The sequence below is a fragment of the Physella acuta genome, unplaced genomic scaffold (assembly GCF_028476545.2).
Source record: "Physella acuta isolate Inbredline_101_S28 unplaced genomic scaffold, ASM2847654v3 ptg000560l, whole genome shotgun sequence".
NCBI classification, from domain to species: domain Eukaryota; kingdom Metazoa; phylum Mollusca; class Gastropoda; family Physidae; genus Physella; species Physella acuta.
The window spans coordinates 139,586-160,354 of record NW_026732079.1 but is presented as its reverse complement, the minus strand read 5'-3'; the positions used below and the strand labels follow the sequence as shown (position 1 = coordinate 160,354).

Genomic DNA, 20,769 nt, shown 5'->3' with positions numbered 1-20,769 from the left:
AGGGGATTAAGAGTTTACCAAAATATCTGACGTCATTTATGGACACTCGCTAAAATGACCAATTCCGTTGTTTTTTTTTTCAAAAGACTACGGTAGGGTAACAATGACAACGCAGAGTGGCTGACCTTGACGATTCAACATGGTCAGCAACATTGTCCTTGGCTAAAATATTGAATGCGGCACCCAAAACAAAATATATTTTTTGAGACAGGCACATACATTCAGAGGCGTAGCGAGGGGGGGGGGGGGGGGGTGCGGCGGGGGGGGGGGGTGCGGACCGCACCTGGTGATACCATTTAGGGGGGTGACACCACGGCAAAAAATAGCAAAATATATAGAGAAAAACTTGAGTGTGGGAGTGCAAATCGAAAGTTTGAGGGGGGGGGGGTGCAAATCGAAAACTTGAGGGGGGGGGGGGGGGAGCAAATCGAAAGTTTGAAAGTTTGTCCCCGAGAAGGGTCGCTACACCTCTGTATATTGTATCATGTTGTTTAGGAATGGTTAATGTCACATGTCGTTTATAGATGTTAAATGTCATGTTACCGATCGGTGGTAAATGTCACATGATATAGAAAAACAAGTTATTTATTGAAGATGAATGTTGTTGAAATATCAAATGACATTAAATATTTTAAAATGCCAGTCTTTTTTTTGGGGAATTGAAAGCAATAACTTCATTCGGAGAAAATGTAATCCCTCCTGTTAGAGTTGACATTAAATGATTTTAAATGACATATGACACTCGTAATTAGTGTGTAACACCTCACATATGCACAAGCGCACCTATATACAACCTTACTTATATACATATGTGTTTATATAATACTTCTCATCTGGTAGAAAGCAATAGGTTTCGGCAGACAGCCAGAAGGTGATGTGTACACATGGTTTCTGCGCATGTCCCGTCTGTCGTGTGACGATGACGCACTTCCTGTCACACCTCTGTGTGTGTGTTCGTGTCTTCAAAAGCGTGGCTGGCACCGACGACGTTGGAGGGCCCTGAGTAGGTGTACTAGAGCAGACGATACAAAAAAACAATACGTGAAATGCCGTTTCTAATACTAGGATTGCTGGCAGTGTTTCTTTCAGGCATATCTTCGGGGTGCCCGCCCCCGAAAATGTCTACCGCCCCCCCCCCCCCTGCAAACGAAATGAAATTTATATAGAAAATATATACTTTTAACAGTTTCCGCCCCCACCCCCGAAGAAAGTCTACTGCCCCCCGAAAATTTCAAGTGCCCCCCCCCGGAGAAAAAAGTCTGGAAGAAACACTGATTGCTGGGTTAGGACTACCGCACTGTTTTTATAAACAGCTTCTATGTTTTTTTTATACTTGTCACGGCCCTTTTGTATGACTGGGTTCATGGCACAAACTAAAGGCAAATACAAACCACATTATTGGTGATTTTACAGTCTTTTATTGATATCAGATATATAGCAGCTACACTACTAGAACCACGACTTTCCGTTTTGTCATCTTTTATTCTCTCTCTCACTTCCCCTCTTTTGCGCATGCGCCTGCCCACAATATATATTAGATTTATATCGCCTTTTTACACCTTCATTCGAAACATACATTCATCCTACATTTGACTGTTACAATACTGTTCGGAGAAAGCATACGGTAGGTACAATAAGGTGTATTTCATCTAAGTAAAATGTTCACCCTAGTTTTTTGTTTACCTACACATAAAATATGTTAATTAATTTGGCATTAGCAGACATGTGTAAAGCGAACTTTAATAGTTGAAATTAAGTTTAATTACTTTCACTCAACTTTTCTTTTTGTTCTTTTACATGGTATTGAACAACTGAGGAGGTTACTATAATAAGAATTTTAATTCCTTCATTTGGTTTAAACCCCAGGCTCAACAATTAGCGTCAGTGGTGTTTTTTTTTTCAGATATCCTTTGATGATAGGGTAAAATACAGACTGCCTAATAGAAAAAAATTGTAAGAAGAAAATACAAGCTTTAACCCTCCACTAAATCGAAGTTTAAAACTCCACGCCACACCGACACACAGAGTTAAATGTGGCCTATAGGTTTATCTATTTATACAGGTTTTTCTTTATAGTATCGCTGTAAGTGTTAAGGTATAAGGAGCAGCATGCTTATTTTAGCGTAGCGAAACTAATCAAACCACAGTTTCAAAACTTTTAACATGTTACACGCGCCACATAATGTAAGCGTGAACCAACCTCCTATTGGGGGTTACACAAAGACGGCGGTAGCTGTTACAACGACTGGACCAGTCCTGTGCTGACAAATACATATTCTTACGTCACGCGACCTACCGTTGATGACGTATGAGATCGTCTCCTGGTACCGTTCATTGACCTTGGTTCCGTGTCTATATGACCTTTGAAGGACAGCCTCGCTTTGGACTTTAAAGCTGAGCCGAAAGACATCTGCAACAAAATCAGTGGTAACAGCTAAATGGAAATAGCCCTCATCAAATACGTCAGTGACGCGATCTACCATTAGTCTTACACTTAACCTGTCTAGTATTTATTTATTTTTTAAGTGAAATATTTCAGTGATAGTCGTCGATGTATAAACGTTAACCTACTTGAGTTTAAATGACATAACTGATTTTCTGCGACTCATGGATGTTAATAGCTGGGTGACGACCCCTCGCAATGAATATTTAGCGAACGTCCAAGTAAACCAATGACACACCCGTCCTGAGAGCTATTAGGACCCCCCTCGTCCTCCTTCGTCCTGTCCATACCCGGACCTTAATATAAATGTCCGCCTGGACATCCAATTTGAAATATTTTTTATGTACACATTTCTCTAACTTTTCAATTTCATCTCCACCGTCTAGTCAATTTATCATCCCATGCCCCCCCCCCCTCCCCTACATCTTCCATCTACCCTCTATCTCCCCCTAAAGTCCATTTAACCAGTAGCCCACTAGACCAAACATATTAAGCACACATAAATAAAAACACACGGAATTACCCTCGACTTGTGAGCGTCCATCTTAGACTTGTAGACGAACTCGATGGCGGCGGAAATGACGGCGATGACGAGCCCGCCAATCAGAATGTAGAAGATACCCGCCACGTTGGCCAAGGTCAAGGCACTTTGAGCACTATCCGACTTGGAGCTGTACTGAGGGCATTCACCCTTGTCAAACCAGAACTTCTCCCACTTGGCCAGGGCCCCGTTTTCACGGAACTTTAGAACCGCGAAATTGAGCCTTTCCCTGCAAAACAGATGTGTAATCTTGGTTTTTATTTTTCGTTTTTTTTTTAATAGCGTACGCTGAACGAGACCCTTCCTACAAGATATATGTAAAACTATGTTTCAAGAACAGCGATTGGCTTGTTTCAGTCTCTAGAAATATAACTACATCTAAGTCTGCAGCTTGTTTTAAATAGATATATATATTAATTAAATTGTTTCTTGTGATGAAATATCCATTAATATGTAATTCGTTTCTCTTTTAAGCCGAATTTGGACGTATTAATATAATTAAATTCGTTTTCACCTCTGAAACTCTTAATTGAAAGAGATGTGTACTGCATCTGGCATTAAAACGAGAGGTTAATATCATAGTCTAGTCTAACAGGTAGGTATTCCCTTGTCTGTCATACAACACGCCCTACAGGTGTGGTTACATAATCTGAGATCTGGCCCCAAAAGTGTGGTGACCCTGATCAAAGTTTTTTCCATGCATTCCTTCGGGGATGATCCTCCCCCCCCCCCGGAAGCAAGTCTACCGGCCCAACCCCCCCCCCCCCCGGAAATTGGTGTACGCACCACCCCCCCCCCCCCCAATATCAAGTACACCCATCAATTAAGAAACACGATACCTGACCCCATAAACTTGTCTCCCCTACCTGAGATCTGACCCCACAGGTGTGGCGATCCCAAACCCGTCAGAATTCAAGTTGTTCCCGACTTTCAGCGTGTCACATGGCTTCCGGTTGCTGACGTAATCGATGGTGGAGGACTCGGTCAGGTATGCGTATTTCCCGTTGGACGACCGCACGCGCCGGATGCCGTCCTCGTGGGTCTGGACAAAGACGGACGGGACCGCTGACGTCATGTAGGCCCACATACGTTGGTAGGTCTGGAACTGAGATTTCTGCACAGAAGAGATCAGATGAAGACGACAAACTTAAACCATAGTTTGGACATTTACATAGCATGGACATTTACATAACATTAACATTTACATAGCATGGACATTTACATAGCATGGACATTTAAATAGCTTGTAATCAAACACCAGTTGATAGACTACCTGTGATCAAAGACCCTCTGCTGAGAAAACACCTGTGGTCAAACCCCCTATGGTCAAACCCCCTATGATCAAACCCCCTATGGTCAAAGCACCGCTATGGTCAAAGCCCCGCTGTGATCAAACCCCCTATGGTCAAAGCCCCTATGGTCAAAGCTCCGCTGTGGTCAAACCCCCTATGGTCAAACCCCCTATGGTCAAAGCTCCGCTGTGGTCAAACCCCCCATGGTCAAACCCCCTATGGTCAAAGCACCTGTGGTCAAAGGTCCTAGGACCAGTATTTTCAACATATCTGACCACTGACCATGAAAAATGCCTTAGTGCTCCCGGACACGATTGTCCCGTACTGTATCTCGGTTTGCCTGGCCAGGTCCTCGGCTGAATCTATGGGCGTCAACATCCGCTCGACGGTGAGGAAGGCGGCCAGGTTGGCGGTGTAGGAGGAGATGATGATGAGGGTGAAGAACCACCAGACGGACCCCACGATCCGCCCAGAGATGGACCTGTAAGGGTTAAAGTTTGGTTGATGAGGTGCATAGGGTTGAAGTTATAAGCAGTGGATGAGCTACATGTTTATAGAATACAATAGGTTAACCGCAACAAAAAAAAATATTAAAGACATGCACGAAAACGTTCACAAGAAAATTTAAGTACATATACACATCGAGAATTATACATCTAAATCACATGAAAAGCCGTCTGCGGATTCTTTTAGCGCAAGATATATTTAGGCAAGATGATGTGTTTAACTGGACTGAATAATTCATTAATTGATGATTCTAAAGAGATGACTATTCCGATAAAATTTTTTACATCTAAAAGCTTCTAATATATTGGTTTTTCTTACATTCTTTATTCTTAGGGAAATCGACATTTCTGGGGGGGGGGGGGAAATGATGTTTCTCTAATTCATCTGCTCGACATGTTATTGCAGGTAATTGAACTTACCTGGGTGATATATCGCAGCCTTAGTGCAGGAAATTGATCTTACCTGGGTGATATAGCACAGCTATAAATCAGGTACTTAAACTTACCTGGGTGATATATCACTTCCTTGATATTTCAGGTAATGGAACTTACCTGGGTAAGTCTTAGTGCAGGTAATTGAACTTACATGGGTGATATATCACAGCTATAGTGCAGGTAATAGAACTTACCTGGGTGATATATCACATCCCTGCTGCATGAAAGCACCCAAAGAGAACCAGAGCGAGTTGGAGATGGAGAAATCGTTGATGACCGAGGGCTGGACGGTGGGTGAGTGCCACTCGTTGGGGCTGGGTTAGAACAGAGAAAGCAAGGATTATGTTTCTGGTGCAGCTGCAATCGTTGGAGAATTGTCAATTTTAAAATCTACAATATTGTAATCAGTTATCAGTAACAATGCAAGAATATACATTGGAAAATTGTAGGTATGAGAAATTCAAGGCTATAATTTTTGGGGAGTTTAAAGCAAAAGGGTATAATGGCCAGAAGTGTAGTAAGCCTAACATGGCTATAAAAAATCTACAAGATGGAAAGTTGTACATTTACCGGAACGTTCAAATTATCTGTTGGTATGTATAAAATCAAGTTCGATGTGTATAACTATCTGATCATTCTGGCAAAATGTAAACCTACCTAAACCTACTGATTAGATGCTAACCTAACTAAAACTAGTGACCTGATGTAAACCTACCTGAACCTACTGACCATATATAAACTTACCTAAAATTATTAACCAGATGTAAACCTACCTGAACCAACTTATTAGATTTATACCTTCATGAACATATTGACCACATATAAGCCTAAACTTACTGAACTGATATACACCTACCTAAACCTACTGACCACAAGTAAACCTACCTGAACCTACTAACCAGCTATAAACCTACCTGAACCTACTGACCAGAAAGAGCACCACACTGACACCAATGTAAGCGAAGACGATACACATCCAGATCTCTGACGACAGCGGCTCCATGAAGGAGAAAAAATGTTTGCCCGGGGGCTGGGGTCTTTTGATCATGATCGAGATGCCCATACTCATGAACGGTTTGGTGAAATCGATCACTCGCGATCGATCGGCCGTGATCGTGAACGGCGCTATGGCCATGTCCGCTTCCTAGAATGAAAAAATAAACACCTTATTTCAACAGGTAATTTATAAACACTATGTTTCCTACTTAATTACTAGTTCTGCCGCGTATGCAATACATACATACCTTACATTTTACAGTAAAATATATGTCATTGTATAATCTGAGCTCGTTGCATTCTTTACACTGGGTATACAATACATACGTGCCTCACATTGTATAATTTGAGCTCGTTGTATTCTTTACACTGGGTATTCGTAGTCCATGTATATAATACGCATAATTGTTTTACATTAGCTTTTACCTTTTAAATAAACCATGAGTGATCTCCCCTAAACGTTCTCGAATATTCTTATATAAAACAAAGGTGGTTGGCAACTCTGGGTATAGACTTGATTTTAAATCCATTTTTAATTACTTAAACTTTTTACAATATAATAGAATCTCGTATATGAGAAAGTAGAAATACTATCTTACATAGCGAATGTTGCGGTTTGGTTTTTATTCAATCCAAAACACGATCCGAGTCAATGTTCAATACTTTATATGTTCCCGTCTTCACACTTTACACCGCATGCACTATTAAAAATTCCCTAGCTGTTAAAAACAAAGCCCCTTCACAATCGTATACTCCTCTTTTATACCAGCATTCTACCTTAGGATAAAAATACATAAACATCCCAGCCTTAACTCATACACGCATTCCCCCTAAATTCTAGACTATTCCAACCTTCAAATGACCCGTACAACGAATACATTTCTTCTAGTCACGCTTACATAATACTTACATGTCTTATCAGCTCCCCAACGATGCCGTCCCAAGTTCCGTTTTTCAACAAGGTGCCGTAGTTGCTGTCCTTGACGAACTTTATGACGTAATCAAAATTGATCTGGCCAGAATTTGATTCACAATAAAAATATCAGTATGTTTTAGAATACGTGCGGTGTTCATTAATTAAAATATAAGTGTAGCTTAACAGTTGCATTACCAAATACATGTAGATTGACATCAAATTGGATCAGTAAATTGGAATGTGTTCACCTAGTCTATGATACAACCTGTTTAAGCTGAGGTTTTAAAAATGTTTGACCGTTTGTTTATTTGGACATGACGGTACTCCGTAACCTCCTTTTAAGAGAGTTCTGGCTTTTTATCTAGGATAAAGGTTGAATCTGGCTTTTTTTGGACAAGATGGGAATCTGGCTTTTCTTGGATAAGGTGACAGTTTGGCTTTTTGTTGTACAAGGATGGAATATGGCATTATTTGGACAAGGAAGGGTTTGTGTTTGTAGGTCCTGGTATTTTTGGACGATAATTTAGCTGCTGCTTATTTCGGACTATAGGGTAGCGGAGTACCACTCGGGTGAAATAAATTATTGAAGAATATAAGTCAAATATGACCTCTAACACGTGATACATTGACAGTGGTGTCATAATTACCTCTTTGGCGACGGCTATTGTTAGATCGATGCAAAATCCTTCAAGTTTCTCAACAGCAATGAACGGGGTGCCGTCTTGAACTCCATTCTTAAACATGACGTACGGGTCTTTCTAAAACAGTTAAGTACAAGTATTTAAACATGACGCAGGTTTTTTTCTGAAACTGTTATGTACAAGTATTTAAATATGACGTACGGGTCTTTGTGAGACTGTTATGTACAAGAATTTAAACACGACGTACTTTTCTTTCTGAAACCGGTATGTACAAGCATTTAAACAAGACATACGGGTCTTTCTGAAACAGTTATGTACAAGTATTTAAACATGACGCATCGGTCTTTCTGAACTCGTTATGTACAAGAATTGAAATACGACGTACTTTTGTTTCTGAAACCGTGATGTACAAGTATTTAAACATGACGCTCGTGTCTTTCTGAAACCGTTTGTACAAGTAAAACGCTAATGCTATTAAATTCGAATTAGTTTAGGTCTAAAGTGTTTATTTTTTGTGTTCTTCTAATCTTAATACATTATTTGTTTCGTTATGTTTAATAATGCATCTGAATGTTTGTGTTAAGTCTGACTCCCATGTATTGTCATGACGTCTGACTAATTTGTATTGTTGTGTTTTCTGACTCACCTTTAATGTTGTGATATGACACCTGTATTGTTGTGATGTCTGACCCACCTGTAATGTTGTGATATGACCCGTGAATGTTGTGATATATGACTCACCTGTAATGTAACGATGTATATCTCACCTGTATTGTTGTGATGTCTGACTCACCTGTAATGTTGTTATGTCTGACTCCCCTTTAATGTTGTGATATGACCCGTGAATGTTGTGATATATGACTCACCTGTAATGTAACGATGCCTTTCTCACCTGTATTGTTGTGATGTATTTCTCACCTGTAATGTTGTGATGCCTGACTCACCTTTAATGTTGTGATATGACCCGTGAATGTTGTGATATATGAGTCACCAGTAATGTAACGATGTATATCTCACCTGTATTGTTGTGATGTCTGACTCACCTGTAATGTAACGATGTATATCTCACCTGTATTGTTGTGATGTCTGACTCACCTGTAATGTAACGATGTATATCTCACCTGTATTGTTGTGATGATCCGTGTTCTGTTCACATGACTATTCTCGTGACCCCGATACAAGCGAGGTAACTGCACTTGAAACTTTCCCTCTCTTTCGCTCCAATAACCTATCTGGAGTGTTAGGATTTTAAAAAATAACATTTACCTATAAGGAATAATGAATTTTGAAAAAGGAGGTAAGACACTTTTTTGTTGTTTTCTTTTCTTACTCCCCCTGAGACATGTAATTTACAGCGTCAGTTTGCCTTGCCATATTCGCTTTAGTATTAGTTTTCATCATCGGCTTGTGAGGACTGATACAGATTTACAAAAGTAATACTTCTTTCTGACATGTAGGTACTTCCATTAATTTAAAATGGTTTATTTATACATAGTACAGACCGTCTAATTACAATTTTATTTATCAAACCTGTAATGTAAATGTGTAAATAAAAATTAAATTATTTAACGATGGTGTAGTGCAGGGGTCGGCAACCTGCGGCTCGCGAGCCGCATGCGGCTCTTTTGATGTCAAGTTGCGGCTCTTCGGCTCCATGCACAAATATTAATAATTATTTTATGTTATTTTCAAAACTCATCAAAATATTGTTCTGCAACACTTGGTAATGAATTAAATAATAATCAATTTAAACAATAAACACTCGCTATTCTATTAGAATATTTAGGTACACCCTATTATCAATGTACCCCCTATTAAATTGTTTATCCCGAATTGAAACATTCAACTATATGGTGGATATCACAAAGAAACAACATTAGCTAAATGTAAAACTGCAAGAAAAGGAAAACTCAGCCTATGCCTTGCTTGAGAAGTAGATGTTTAGAAATTAAATTACTTTTTTGTTGTTGTTGAAGACACGGAGAGCGGTAAATTACTTGATTTCGAAAAACCTGAATACAAAAATCATGAAACCAATGCAACGATTAGCATGAATTGCTTCAGCATTACAACAAACAAAACGAAGGATGGATTCACTGAGAGATTTGAGCAATTCAAAACAAATGCAAGTACTCTGACGTTCATAGTAGACTCTCTCAACACAAAAACAAATGAGATTAACTTTGAGCTATTTGGAATTGATGCTGGTTCGGTTCAAATGCAATAGCTGGACTTGAAAACGACTCATTTTTGGAGCGGAAAATTCACAGAACTCAAGAGCAAGTAAAATAGTTGAAGGTCCAGTAAAACATGCACGTTACGCTGCACAACTGGACAGCTGTAAAAGAAATATCGCGAGTTGAGGCACTCATACGTGACGCATGGAATAGTCTTGCAGGATAGTACAGTAACGTGGAGAAGTTGACATCTGGAGTGCTGACGATCTTTAGGTCAACATTCGTGCTATCAATAGTTCTCTTACATGAATATAGTAACAAGTTAAGTAAGAAGCCAACTAACAAAAAAAAATCTAGAGGCGTGCTTGAAACATCATAAAACAAGAAGTTATGAGCCAGATTTAAACAAACTTTCAAACGGCATGAAATGTCTATGCTCCCATTGATGTAACTAATGTAAATATTCAATGATTATAGTTGTATTATTGGATTACTAATTTTATAATTTTATTTTTTAGCAGAACTACTAAAATACTATAATATGTATTGTGCGAAACATGTGTATTTAAAAAAAAAATATGAATAAATATTAGTTCATATTTAGCTATATATTTAAATTATATATATATATATATATATATATATATATATATATATATATATATATATATATATATATATATATATATATATATATATATATATATATATATATATATATATATATATATAATTATATATATAATCATGTATATGCATATACACCTAACCCTAAATATTGAAAAAAACGTTTGTGGCTCTTTAAGAACTGGTAAATGTGGTAAATTGCATATTTTGGCTCTTCCGTCGGAAAATGGTTGCCGACCCCTGGTGTAGTGGGATGTGTGGATATGGCTTTAACTCTATAACTAGAGCTGAAGCATATTGGGTGATAGAGATTAATATATATATATATATATATATTTTTTTTTTTTTTTTTTTTTTTTTTGCCTCAGACACGTAATTTATAGCGTCAGTTGTGTGTTCGCTTTAGTATTACAGTTTTCATCATCGGCTTGTGAGGACTGATACAGATTTACAATAGTAATATTTCTTTCTTACTTGTAGCCTGCTTTCATTCATTTAAGATGGTTTACTTATACATAGATCTAATACAAAACGTCTAAATATAAAGAAAAAATAAAAATTAAAAACCAACCTGAAACTGAAAATGCAAATGTATAATTAAATGATGATTTAAGGGATTTTTTTTTCTCGGCGTGGTGGGCTGAGGGGACGAGGGGGGGAAAGGGGGATTTTTTTTTTTTAAAGTAGAGCTGAAATGAATTTGGGATTACAGAGAATTAAAATGATACAAATTTTAAGCAATCGGAAAAGCAATGTTATTAAAATGAGACACGTAAAAGCAAACACTCTTCCCTTTCAAACATCTATATCTATACAGTCCTCAATTAGGTTTTTTTTCCTTTTTATTTTTTATTAATTCAATTGTTTTAAACATTTAAATCAGTAATAATTATTTATTTGATAGATTTTACACAACATCAAAGACATGAACATCAATTGCATATATAATAATCAAATGGATAAAATAAAATGGCATAAGAACTAGACTAAAATAAGGTGTGGAAACTAGGTTTCTCTTGACTGCTTAGTTTATTGAGTGCTTTGTCCTTAGCTGAAGAGTCAAAAGTTCACATTTTAGCCACCCATGGACAGAAATAGAAACGACCGTGGGAGAAGTGTCTCTGCAGTACACATACTGATCTATCATTCCAAAACTTTCCATGACATAAAATTGGCCCTTGGCAAAGAGGGCACGCTACCTTGAAAAATCCGGTTGAATGGGGGGAAGTGTGGGTGGGGGGAGGGGGGGATGAGGTGTGTATCTCTTTCTACCATTCAGGTTGTGCACTTTTAAAAACCTGGGAAACAGAAGACTGTTCTAATGTTAATTTACTTGAGGGCTGATCGAGTGATGTTTAGCTTGAGACTGTCGATATTAATTATGCATGTAGTTTATTTGCTTCTTCTGTAGTTCAAATGTTAGTTTCCTGTAAAAGTAGGATGTCAATATTGTGTTTATTTATTATGTTGTTTATATAATGTTTTTGTCCCTAGCCCCCCTGATGTTCAATGTTGCCAGAGTTAGCATGAATTATTTGGGGTTTTCTTTCGAACATTTGTTTCTGGAGGGCTGGATGGTGGTGGTCTTTTAACGCCAAACTTTCCAGCCGCTGGTTTGCTATCCCGTTGGGCCCTGGTCACGACCCTTTGAGGTAGCTTTACTGTAGGTAATTGATTTTTACTTGAACTGATTGCTTGACTATATGACAGTTGACCTGATACCTTTGCTGCTGATATACTTTGTGAGCTTTTAATTTCCTTTAGCGGTTTCGTTATGTTTTCTGAACTAGTGTTATCTTGAAGAATATCATTTATTGTTTCGTCGACAGCCTCCAAATTTTCTTGATTCCCATCTTTTTGAGACCCTGTTCCTATGGAATTTCTGATCGCTATTGTCTCCATGGCTTCGGCCTCTATGGCGGTTTCTGTTACGCTTTCGTTAACTTGCTGTGATGCTGCAGTAGTATGATGTGCTTCAATTTGACCATTTACTCCAAAGGCATCTTCTACCTCTCTATGCCTTGCTTCTCTAAGCATTTCATTTTGTCTTTCTCTCATAACTGTCCCAATGCTTTAAGAAATTTCTATTGTTACTTAGATGCTCCCTAACTTCTTCTTTATCATTTGCATCCCAAGGCTCAATTGCCCTGTACTGTCCGTCTACTAGCTGGACGCCGTCAAGAGCGCGAGTCCTCAAATGCTCACACATTTTAGGCAGGTGTCTGTCTGTGTTGCAGTGGCAACATTGCACCCTCCTCCCATTGAGGATTATAAGGACTCTGCTCTCCTTGTTGGCCTCATTTGTAAGTATAATATAGTGTGGCACACTCTCCACATCTTCTTTCTCCAGAGAGATGGTGAATTGGACCACATTTGATTGGTCTATTCTCTTAAATGTTGGTGTTGAGTCCTGACTGCTTATAGATTTCAGAATCGCCATTATATCATCGTCGCTTGTCTTGGGAGGGAGCCATTTCAGCATGCCTCTTTGCCCAGGTTTATCGGCGTGGGTTATTGATATTCTCTGCACTCTGTATCTGGATGTTACCCCAGGTGGCAAATCTCTGTGAAATTCTTTTAGGTGCATTTTCTCATATAGTTCCTTTGATCTAATGGTGACATACCATTTACGCAGTGTCCCATAGTTATACAGACCTTCGAATTCAGCTGGTGATAGGCTACATAACATACATAGCTCTCTTTTTAGTTCGTCAGCTGTGAGAGTAGCTAAAGAAAAACCCTCTTCTATGAAAATCTCTAGAGTTTTTGGTGCATGTCCTGCCATGCCAAACTTAGGCAAGAATAGCCGTTTGATGTATTTTTCCGACATAGTGGCCAGACAGCACACACAAGAAATAAAAAAGAAAAAAAAGTACTTACAATGTATAAAATGTGGAAAAAAAAAATAACACACACACAAGGTTCCAAATGGAAATACACACGAGTTTGAATAAGTAGAGATGAAATTAATCCAGAGTCACTGATTCTTTAAGGCAATAACATCCTACTTAGTCTTCATTTCTTTTGTAGGCTATGAATATTTATGATATATTAACGGTTATAAAATTATCATATTACAAAGAAAATGGCTTACTAATATTGAGGAATAATCATCACGGGTTAGACTTATTTTACGTTAACTACTAGATTTTACAATCCCTATTCATTCATATGATAGAGATTAATATAAAAGCATATAGGCGAGCAGAAATGTACAGGGAGTGGGCAACAAACAATAAATATTCCAACTATAAATATATATCTCCCTTAAAATAAAAGATTATTGTGTTTAATGATTAAATAGTTCGTATATAATAAATGAATACATGTTAAAGTTATATTTACTTATTGCGGACATGGATTATAATATAAAAAACTATTTTATAGAAGACAATTTTAAGCATATCACACCGAATTTATGTATTAATATATATTATGTATGAGTATAACCAAAGTAGTCTCTATTCAACGGATATGAGAGTAGCGTCCCTTTATTTAAAACATTAAATCGTAAGACAATTTTAAACTATTGATGGATAAATTTGAAGATCAGAGGCCTAGCGACCCTTCCCGGCGCCCGGGGACAAACTTTCGATTTGCACCCCCCCCCCTCCTCAAACTTTCAATTTGCACCACCTCTCCCTCAAACTTTCGATTTGCACCCTCCCTCGAACTTTTCATTTGCACCCCCCCCCTCAAACTTTCAATTTGGCGCCCCCCCCCCTAAGGTCGGCGCCCGGGGACATATGTCGTCGTCCCCCCCCCCCCCCCGCTACGCCTCTGTTGAAGATATTCCTCTTACCTTAGCTGTCCCTCTTGTCATAGCGATGTTGTACACGTCTAGAGTAAAATCTTTTCTTTGCCCGTGTTCATTAAATGCAACATGGCCAGTGATTCCTTCAAATTTTGTCTGATAGAATACAAATACAAATATAGGTCCAGTAACTGGTAAAATATTTTTAACAAAGAAGCAAATAGTGGTTTACGTCCCTTTTAAAATAAATACTAGGAAACAGCAAGAAAAGGCTAATTAAAACATATGAACGTACATGTTCATGATTATAATTTAAATAAACAAATTTAACGATAATTATATATAAAATATGAACATTAAAATGCACTATTTATATGACTTAATTACTAATTCTGGTGAAAACATATGATCAAAACTCAATGGTTTTTACTTATTTATAAAAATTAATGTTAAGTTTAATTAACGTAATATTTGACTTCATTTATGTCTCCTAAGTATGTTTCTAAAACCAAAACGTAAGTTAAAAATAGATGACCTTCTTCATCTCCTCCAGGACAATATTCCCGTGGGCAGTCCTGACCTCTGAGTCGTCCGTGCACTTGACCGGCTTGCCTACGCCTGGCTGCCGGCTGTGACGTAAGAAGTTGGGCTCACGGTTCAAAATAGAGGCCAGCGCTCTCCGGAACAGCCGGACAGAATCAGCGGCCAGCGCAGCCTCATACTGGGAAAAATAGAAAGGTTAGGTTTAAAAACTGGCCTCGTTCTGGTTATTATTTAAAGTTGATGTTTATATATTTTCTATTTAAAAAATTAAAAAAAAAAAAATTCTTATTTTCAAAGACAACTTTGTTCCGAAGTTGGAATTTCAATAAACTTCTTCTTTTTCGTTCTTAATTTTTAGTGTTGGAAGGGATCGAATATGTTTACATTAACATTGATTGTTTGTAATGTTAGTAAACAAACGTAGCCAACTACCAGTGGCGTTGCTAGGTCGGGTGTCACCCGCTGTGGCACCTAGGAATGAACGTAGATGTCATCCCAACCCCCACCCCCGACCACTTTAATAAATCTAAACTTTGCACCGATAAAAGTAACGAGGTTTACCTTTAGTCGGTTATCAATACACTTTGATTTAACATTGTTTTCTCTATAGCAAACAAGCTTACGACATGGTGTCACCCTTCCCCCCCCCTCCCCTCCTGCCCATGAGGGTTTATCAATTTTGCTCTTTAAATACAATTTATCTCAAATTAATCATTAATTTAAATGGAATGGTATTTTTTAAAAATATATTTTGCTATTTTTACGTTGGTGTCACCACTTTAAATAGTGTCACCCGGTCTGCACCCCCCGCCCCGCACTCGATACGCCTCTGCCTACTACTACACATGAATAGTTATTTCAACGCTGTTAGTAGAGGAAACAGCCATTATAAATGGCAATCATTCTGGATTAACTCAGCATCATAAGTTGAATCCCTCAGTTTTAACATATCGCCATTATTATTCGTTTTCATGAGTGAAATATTTTAACGTAGATTAATAATCTTGCTCAAATAACCTCATAATGGTATTTAATTATACCATATTGTCTTGAAAATGAGAATCCCTGCTTCGTCTTCTTAACATCGCATATTTATGCCTATACTCATATATACCACTATATCCTATATACTTACATTGATATTCCTGCTCCGTGCTCCGTATACTTACATGTGTATCACTGCTCATTACCTCCATATATTCACATTGATGATTGGTTTCCATATAGACTACTTAAATTGATATACAGCCGGCCACATACACTCACACAAAAACCCTTGTACCCAGCTTCTACAAACTTTGATATTCCTGCTCCCTGCTCCCATATACTCACATTGACATTCCTGCTCTCATTACCCATATACTCACATTGATATTACTGCTCCCATATACTCACATTGATATTCCTGCTCCCATATATTCACATTGCTATTTCTGCTCCCATATACCAGCATTGATATTCCTGCTCCCATATACTCACATTGATATACCTGCTCCCATATACTCACATTGATATACCTGCTCCCATATATTCACATTGCTATTTCTGCTCCCATATACCAGCATTGATATTCCTGGTCCAATATATTCACATTGATTTTCCTGCTCCCATATACTCACATTGATATTCCTGCTCCAATATTCTCAAGTTGATATTCCTGCTCCCATAGCCCATATACTCTCATTGATGATCCTGCTCCCATATACTCAAATTGATTTTCCTGCTCCAATATACTCACATTGATATCCCTGCTCCCATATACTTACATTGATTTTCCTGCTCCCATAACACATATACTCAAGTTGATGTTACTGCTCCCATATACTCACGTTGATATTCCTGCTCCAATATTCTCACGTTGATATTCCTGCTCCCATATACTCACGTTAATATTCCTGCTCCCATAACCCATATACTCGCATTGATATACCTGCTCCCATATACTCACATTGATATTCCTGCTCCCATATACTCACATTGATATTCCTGCTCCCATATACTCACATTGATATTCCTGCTCCCATATACTCACATTGATATTCCTGCTCCCATATACTCACGTTGATATTCCTGCTCCCATATACTCACATTGATATTCCTGCTCCCATATACTCACATTGATATTCCTGCTCCCATATACTCACATTAATATTCCTGCTCCCATATACTCACGTTGATATTCCTGCTCCCATATACTCACATTAATATTCCTGCTCCCATATACTCACGTTGATGTTCCTGCTCCCCGCCCCAGGCCAGGCTAGAGGGTCAAGATTTGACCACTTGGACAGAAAAATATCAGCAGTCGAGTTGTTGGCGTCCACAAGTTGGAAGCCGGTGATGTTGACACCTCCAATTTTAAAGTGGCTCAGGTTCATCTCTAGCATGCTCTGGTAGATGAAAATTAAGGACACGATAGGCCAAGTACTTGCCTAATCTAACACAGGAACCCGAGGAATATTAAGACACCAAGCTAACTCTGATTTGAAAGCGGCGTTAACACATTTGATAAACAAGACGATAGCGTAGTAACATAGTAAATAACCTAATAAACATGTTTTAATCAATGTTTTAATCATTAAAAAACACTACAGTTAACATCCTTCTCATAGAAAACCAAATACATAAATTTGACTTACCAAATCACCGAGTAGGAAATGGAACTTCCCGTTATTGACGTTTGTGTCGTTCATCTAGTTGGATGATAAAAATAGATTAGTCGTATTAGGCTAAGATAACTGCTGTGAAACAGATATGTAATAGTGTTCAAAATAATTGCTTCATATTATGCTAACAGTGATATAGTTTCTGTTTTCAAACATTTTTGTGTCTTAATTATTCATTATCTGATGCAGTAAACACACGCTTTATTTTTTTTACTAATACACTTCTCTTTAAAATTTCGATAAAATTGTTTTGAGACAAGACATTTTATTCTAACCATTTATTGATGTAAACAATAATGGAGCATATTCTGAATAGCCTTTTTTATGGTTAAGAGTCCCGTCAACCTATTTACACTCGAAGATCAATAATTTATTAAAGTTACAAGTATGTAATGTAAGCTAATAAATAGGCTTATAGTTTTTTTGAGTTATTTTATCAAATCAAACTTTATTCAAATTTTTGTATTCTAAATATCAAAAACGTTGTATTACATTTAAAGTTTCTCAACATTGTCTTATTTTCCCTCAGTAACTTAATAATATGAATATGTTTCTTTTTTTTATGAAACAATATTTCTCTATTTCTCTTGACTTAATCATTTATTTTCTCCTTTGCCCCAACAACCCACCCTTATTATTATCTCTCAGCAAGATAATCAACATCCTTATGACGAGAGTTGTTTCCCCTGCTTAAAAAAAAGAATTGTCTGACTTGCCCAGCGTGAAAGGGCCAAGATTAACAACACGACGAAATGATTATGGCCACACAACACAACATGGCCCTCCCGCCAATTCCATTTGCGAACGCCCTCCCTGACACCATGCGAACTTCTCCGTACAACGAAAATTACCGAGATACATTTTCAACTCTTTCAATAACATCCTCCCAACCAACCTCACCCCACCAGCCATCGTAGCTTGTTCCACGCAAATCACCTTCCTTCTACACGCCAAACGACATCTCATTTTCTCTAAAGATAGTTTCCCATGCCGGCGAAAAGGAAAAAAAAAATCAAGTTGACAATTTACACAAGCGAGAATCAATATTTCAATTTTTGTCCACAGAAAAAAAAATAGTCTTCATCCAGTTTCCCAAAATCAATTTTGTATGCTCCGTAATGTTTCTGTGGATTTTGCGATAATTTTTTGTGTTGTTGGGGGGTTTAACCTTGTGACGTCACGACGTAATCTGTTTACGCCCGTAATTATGACGTCATCAGGTGATTAGGTTGAAGTGACCTAATAGGAGTTAGTTTAACCTTGGCCTTGGCTTTGCAAAAATAAAAAAAATAAAAAAAAATAAAAAACACGATACTTTGTATATTCATCAATACGCTAAACACGAACCAGCTGATTAGCACATCCCAACTCACACTCCAACCCACCCTCAGCCCCACCCCTAATTATAATTTTTTTTTAGAAAATTAACAGATAATTGCATCAAAACATTATTAAGATAATGATAAAATGTTGAGGGACTTAGAGCCTGAGGCTTGTCGGCTTAAGGTCAGAGGTCACTAAATAATCAAGGGACTACATCTTATTAATTAAAGTTCAATATATCTAGTTAAAGCTAGGTACACCATGCTAATTTGTCATAAAATTATCGCGGGTTATCCTAATAGATTGCAATCGATAAGTCTTAAGCTTCATCATATGTGTGTAATTTTAGGGTAATTTTCGGGCCGTAAAACTTCTAACTAAAAGACCTTGGATAGGAGCTTAATTCCCATGTGAGTTTCGAGTTATGGGTCGTGAAAGTCTTGGCTCGGTCGAACACTAAGTGTGTAGCTAGTTTTCTCTTATATAAAGGGATGTTCGCAGTTCAGCTCATTTGTAGATTGGGTACTTACGATACATACGATAAATATGCTTGTCTTTGTTTTCGTTATGTGTGTGTGTGTTTGTGTGTATCTCTGTGTAATATGTGTGTATGTGTATTAGTGTATTATGTGTGCATGTGTGTTTGTGTGTGTCTCTGGGTAATATGTGTGTGTGTGTGTATCATGTGTGATGTGTGTTTGTATATTTGCGTGCGTGTTGTTTGTGTGTCTGTATTTAATATTTGTTTCCATGAGAATGTGTATTAGTGTATTATGTATGATGCGTGTTTGTTTTCTGTGTGTTTGATTGCGTGTCTCTGTGTAATATTTGTATATATGTATTGGTTTATTATATATGATGTGTGTTTGTTTTCTTTCGCATTTCTATTCAAATCTATGCGTGAGTGCTTGTGTATTTGTAAATTGCGTGTGGTGTGTGTGTTTCTTTTGTCTGTGTTTGATGTTTGTGCGTGTGCGCCTTTCTGTGTGCTGTGTTTCTTTCAGGTATCTCTTCAAAGAAATGTTCAAGCGCGCAGAGAAAAAAGTCTGAAAGAAACATTATCTGTGTTAGTGAGATATATTGTGCCTGTATATGTTGTCTGTGTTGTTTGTTTATGTGTGCAATTGTTATTTAAAAAACAAACATCAAATGCCACCGTTTTAAGTATTATCGATCACGTCACACGGCATTTGTGTAATTTCATCTTAGCTGCATACGATGCAATTGCCGGATATCATCGGATACGCATGCCAGATGACAGATGAGGCTAGCGATTGTCTGCTCTGCATTGTCAGCTAAGCTGGTGAATTATTTTCTTTTAGCATCTGTCTAACAACATGGAACCAAAAAAAAAAAAAAAAAAAAAACACACACACATTCGACATTTTAATAAATCGGGAGTGATCTCCCCTAAACTTTCTCGGATATTCTAATATAAAACTACGAGGGATGGCATCTCAGGATATAGACAATATTTGTAATCCATTTTAAATTACTTAAACTTTTTATAATAGAATGGAATCTCTTAAAAAAAAGAATTGTACACTAAGTGAACGCCTAATAAAATGTGCATAATAGTGCGGGATATTATTAGTACTTTATAAATTTACGTGTTTTTTTGAGAAATCGGAAACAGCGTAAATTAGTACTTCCGATCAACGGAAATTACTCAAAATTTTACAGAAGGTAGAGAATTAGATCTTTTACTTACATGTGAAATTTCAATTATCTATCTGAAATAGTACTCAAGTTAGAAAAATTCAAAGTAGAAAAAGTACCATTTCCGGTTATCGGAAATCGCTAAATAGTTGATACGGATCTACGATTTTGATAAAATACTTATGTATGACATTTCATCAACCTAGCTGTAACGGTACTCAAGTAATCGTGTTTACACACAGACACACAG

At 37.6% G+C, this 20,769-nt stretch overlaps 1 protein-coding gene across 1 annotated transcript in view; it reads right to left on the bottom strand.

Moving 5' to 3' along the window:
* Nucleotides 1–934: 934 nt before the first annotated feature.
* LOC131946414 (glutamate receptor) overlaps nt 935–20,769 on the bottom strand; it is an 83,577-nt gene continuing 63,742 nt past the window's right edge. Inside the window, exons 5-18 of the mRNA XM_059307161.1 lie at nt 17,511–17,564; nt 17,100–17,261; nt 14,864–15,049; nt 14,377–14,484; nt 8,892–9,002; nt 7,777–7,887; nt 7,124–7,225; nt 6,132–6,361; nt 5,412–5,531; nt 4,559–4,757; nt 3,851–4,098; nt 2,967–3,213; nt 2,297–2,410; nt 935–1,012 (exon numbers count right to left, since the gene is read on the bottom strand). Of these exons, the coding sequence (XP_059163144.1) occupies nt 935–1,012; nt 2,297–2,410; nt 2,967–3,213; nt 3,851–4,098; nt 4,559–4,757; nt 5,412–5,531; nt 6,132–6,361; nt 7,124–7,225; nt 7,777–7,887; nt 8,892–9,002; nt 14,377–14,484; nt 14,864–15,049; nt 17,100–17,261; nt 17,511–17,564 (2,070 nt within the window). The remainder of the gene's footprint in view (nt 1,013–2,296; nt 2,411–2,966; nt 3,214–3,850; nt 4,099–4,558; nt 4,758–5,411; nt 5,532–6,131; nt 6,362–7,123; nt 7,226–7,776; nt 7,888–8,891; nt 9,003–14,376; nt 14,485–14,863; nt 15,050–17,099; nt 17,262–17,510; nt 17,565–20,769) is intronic.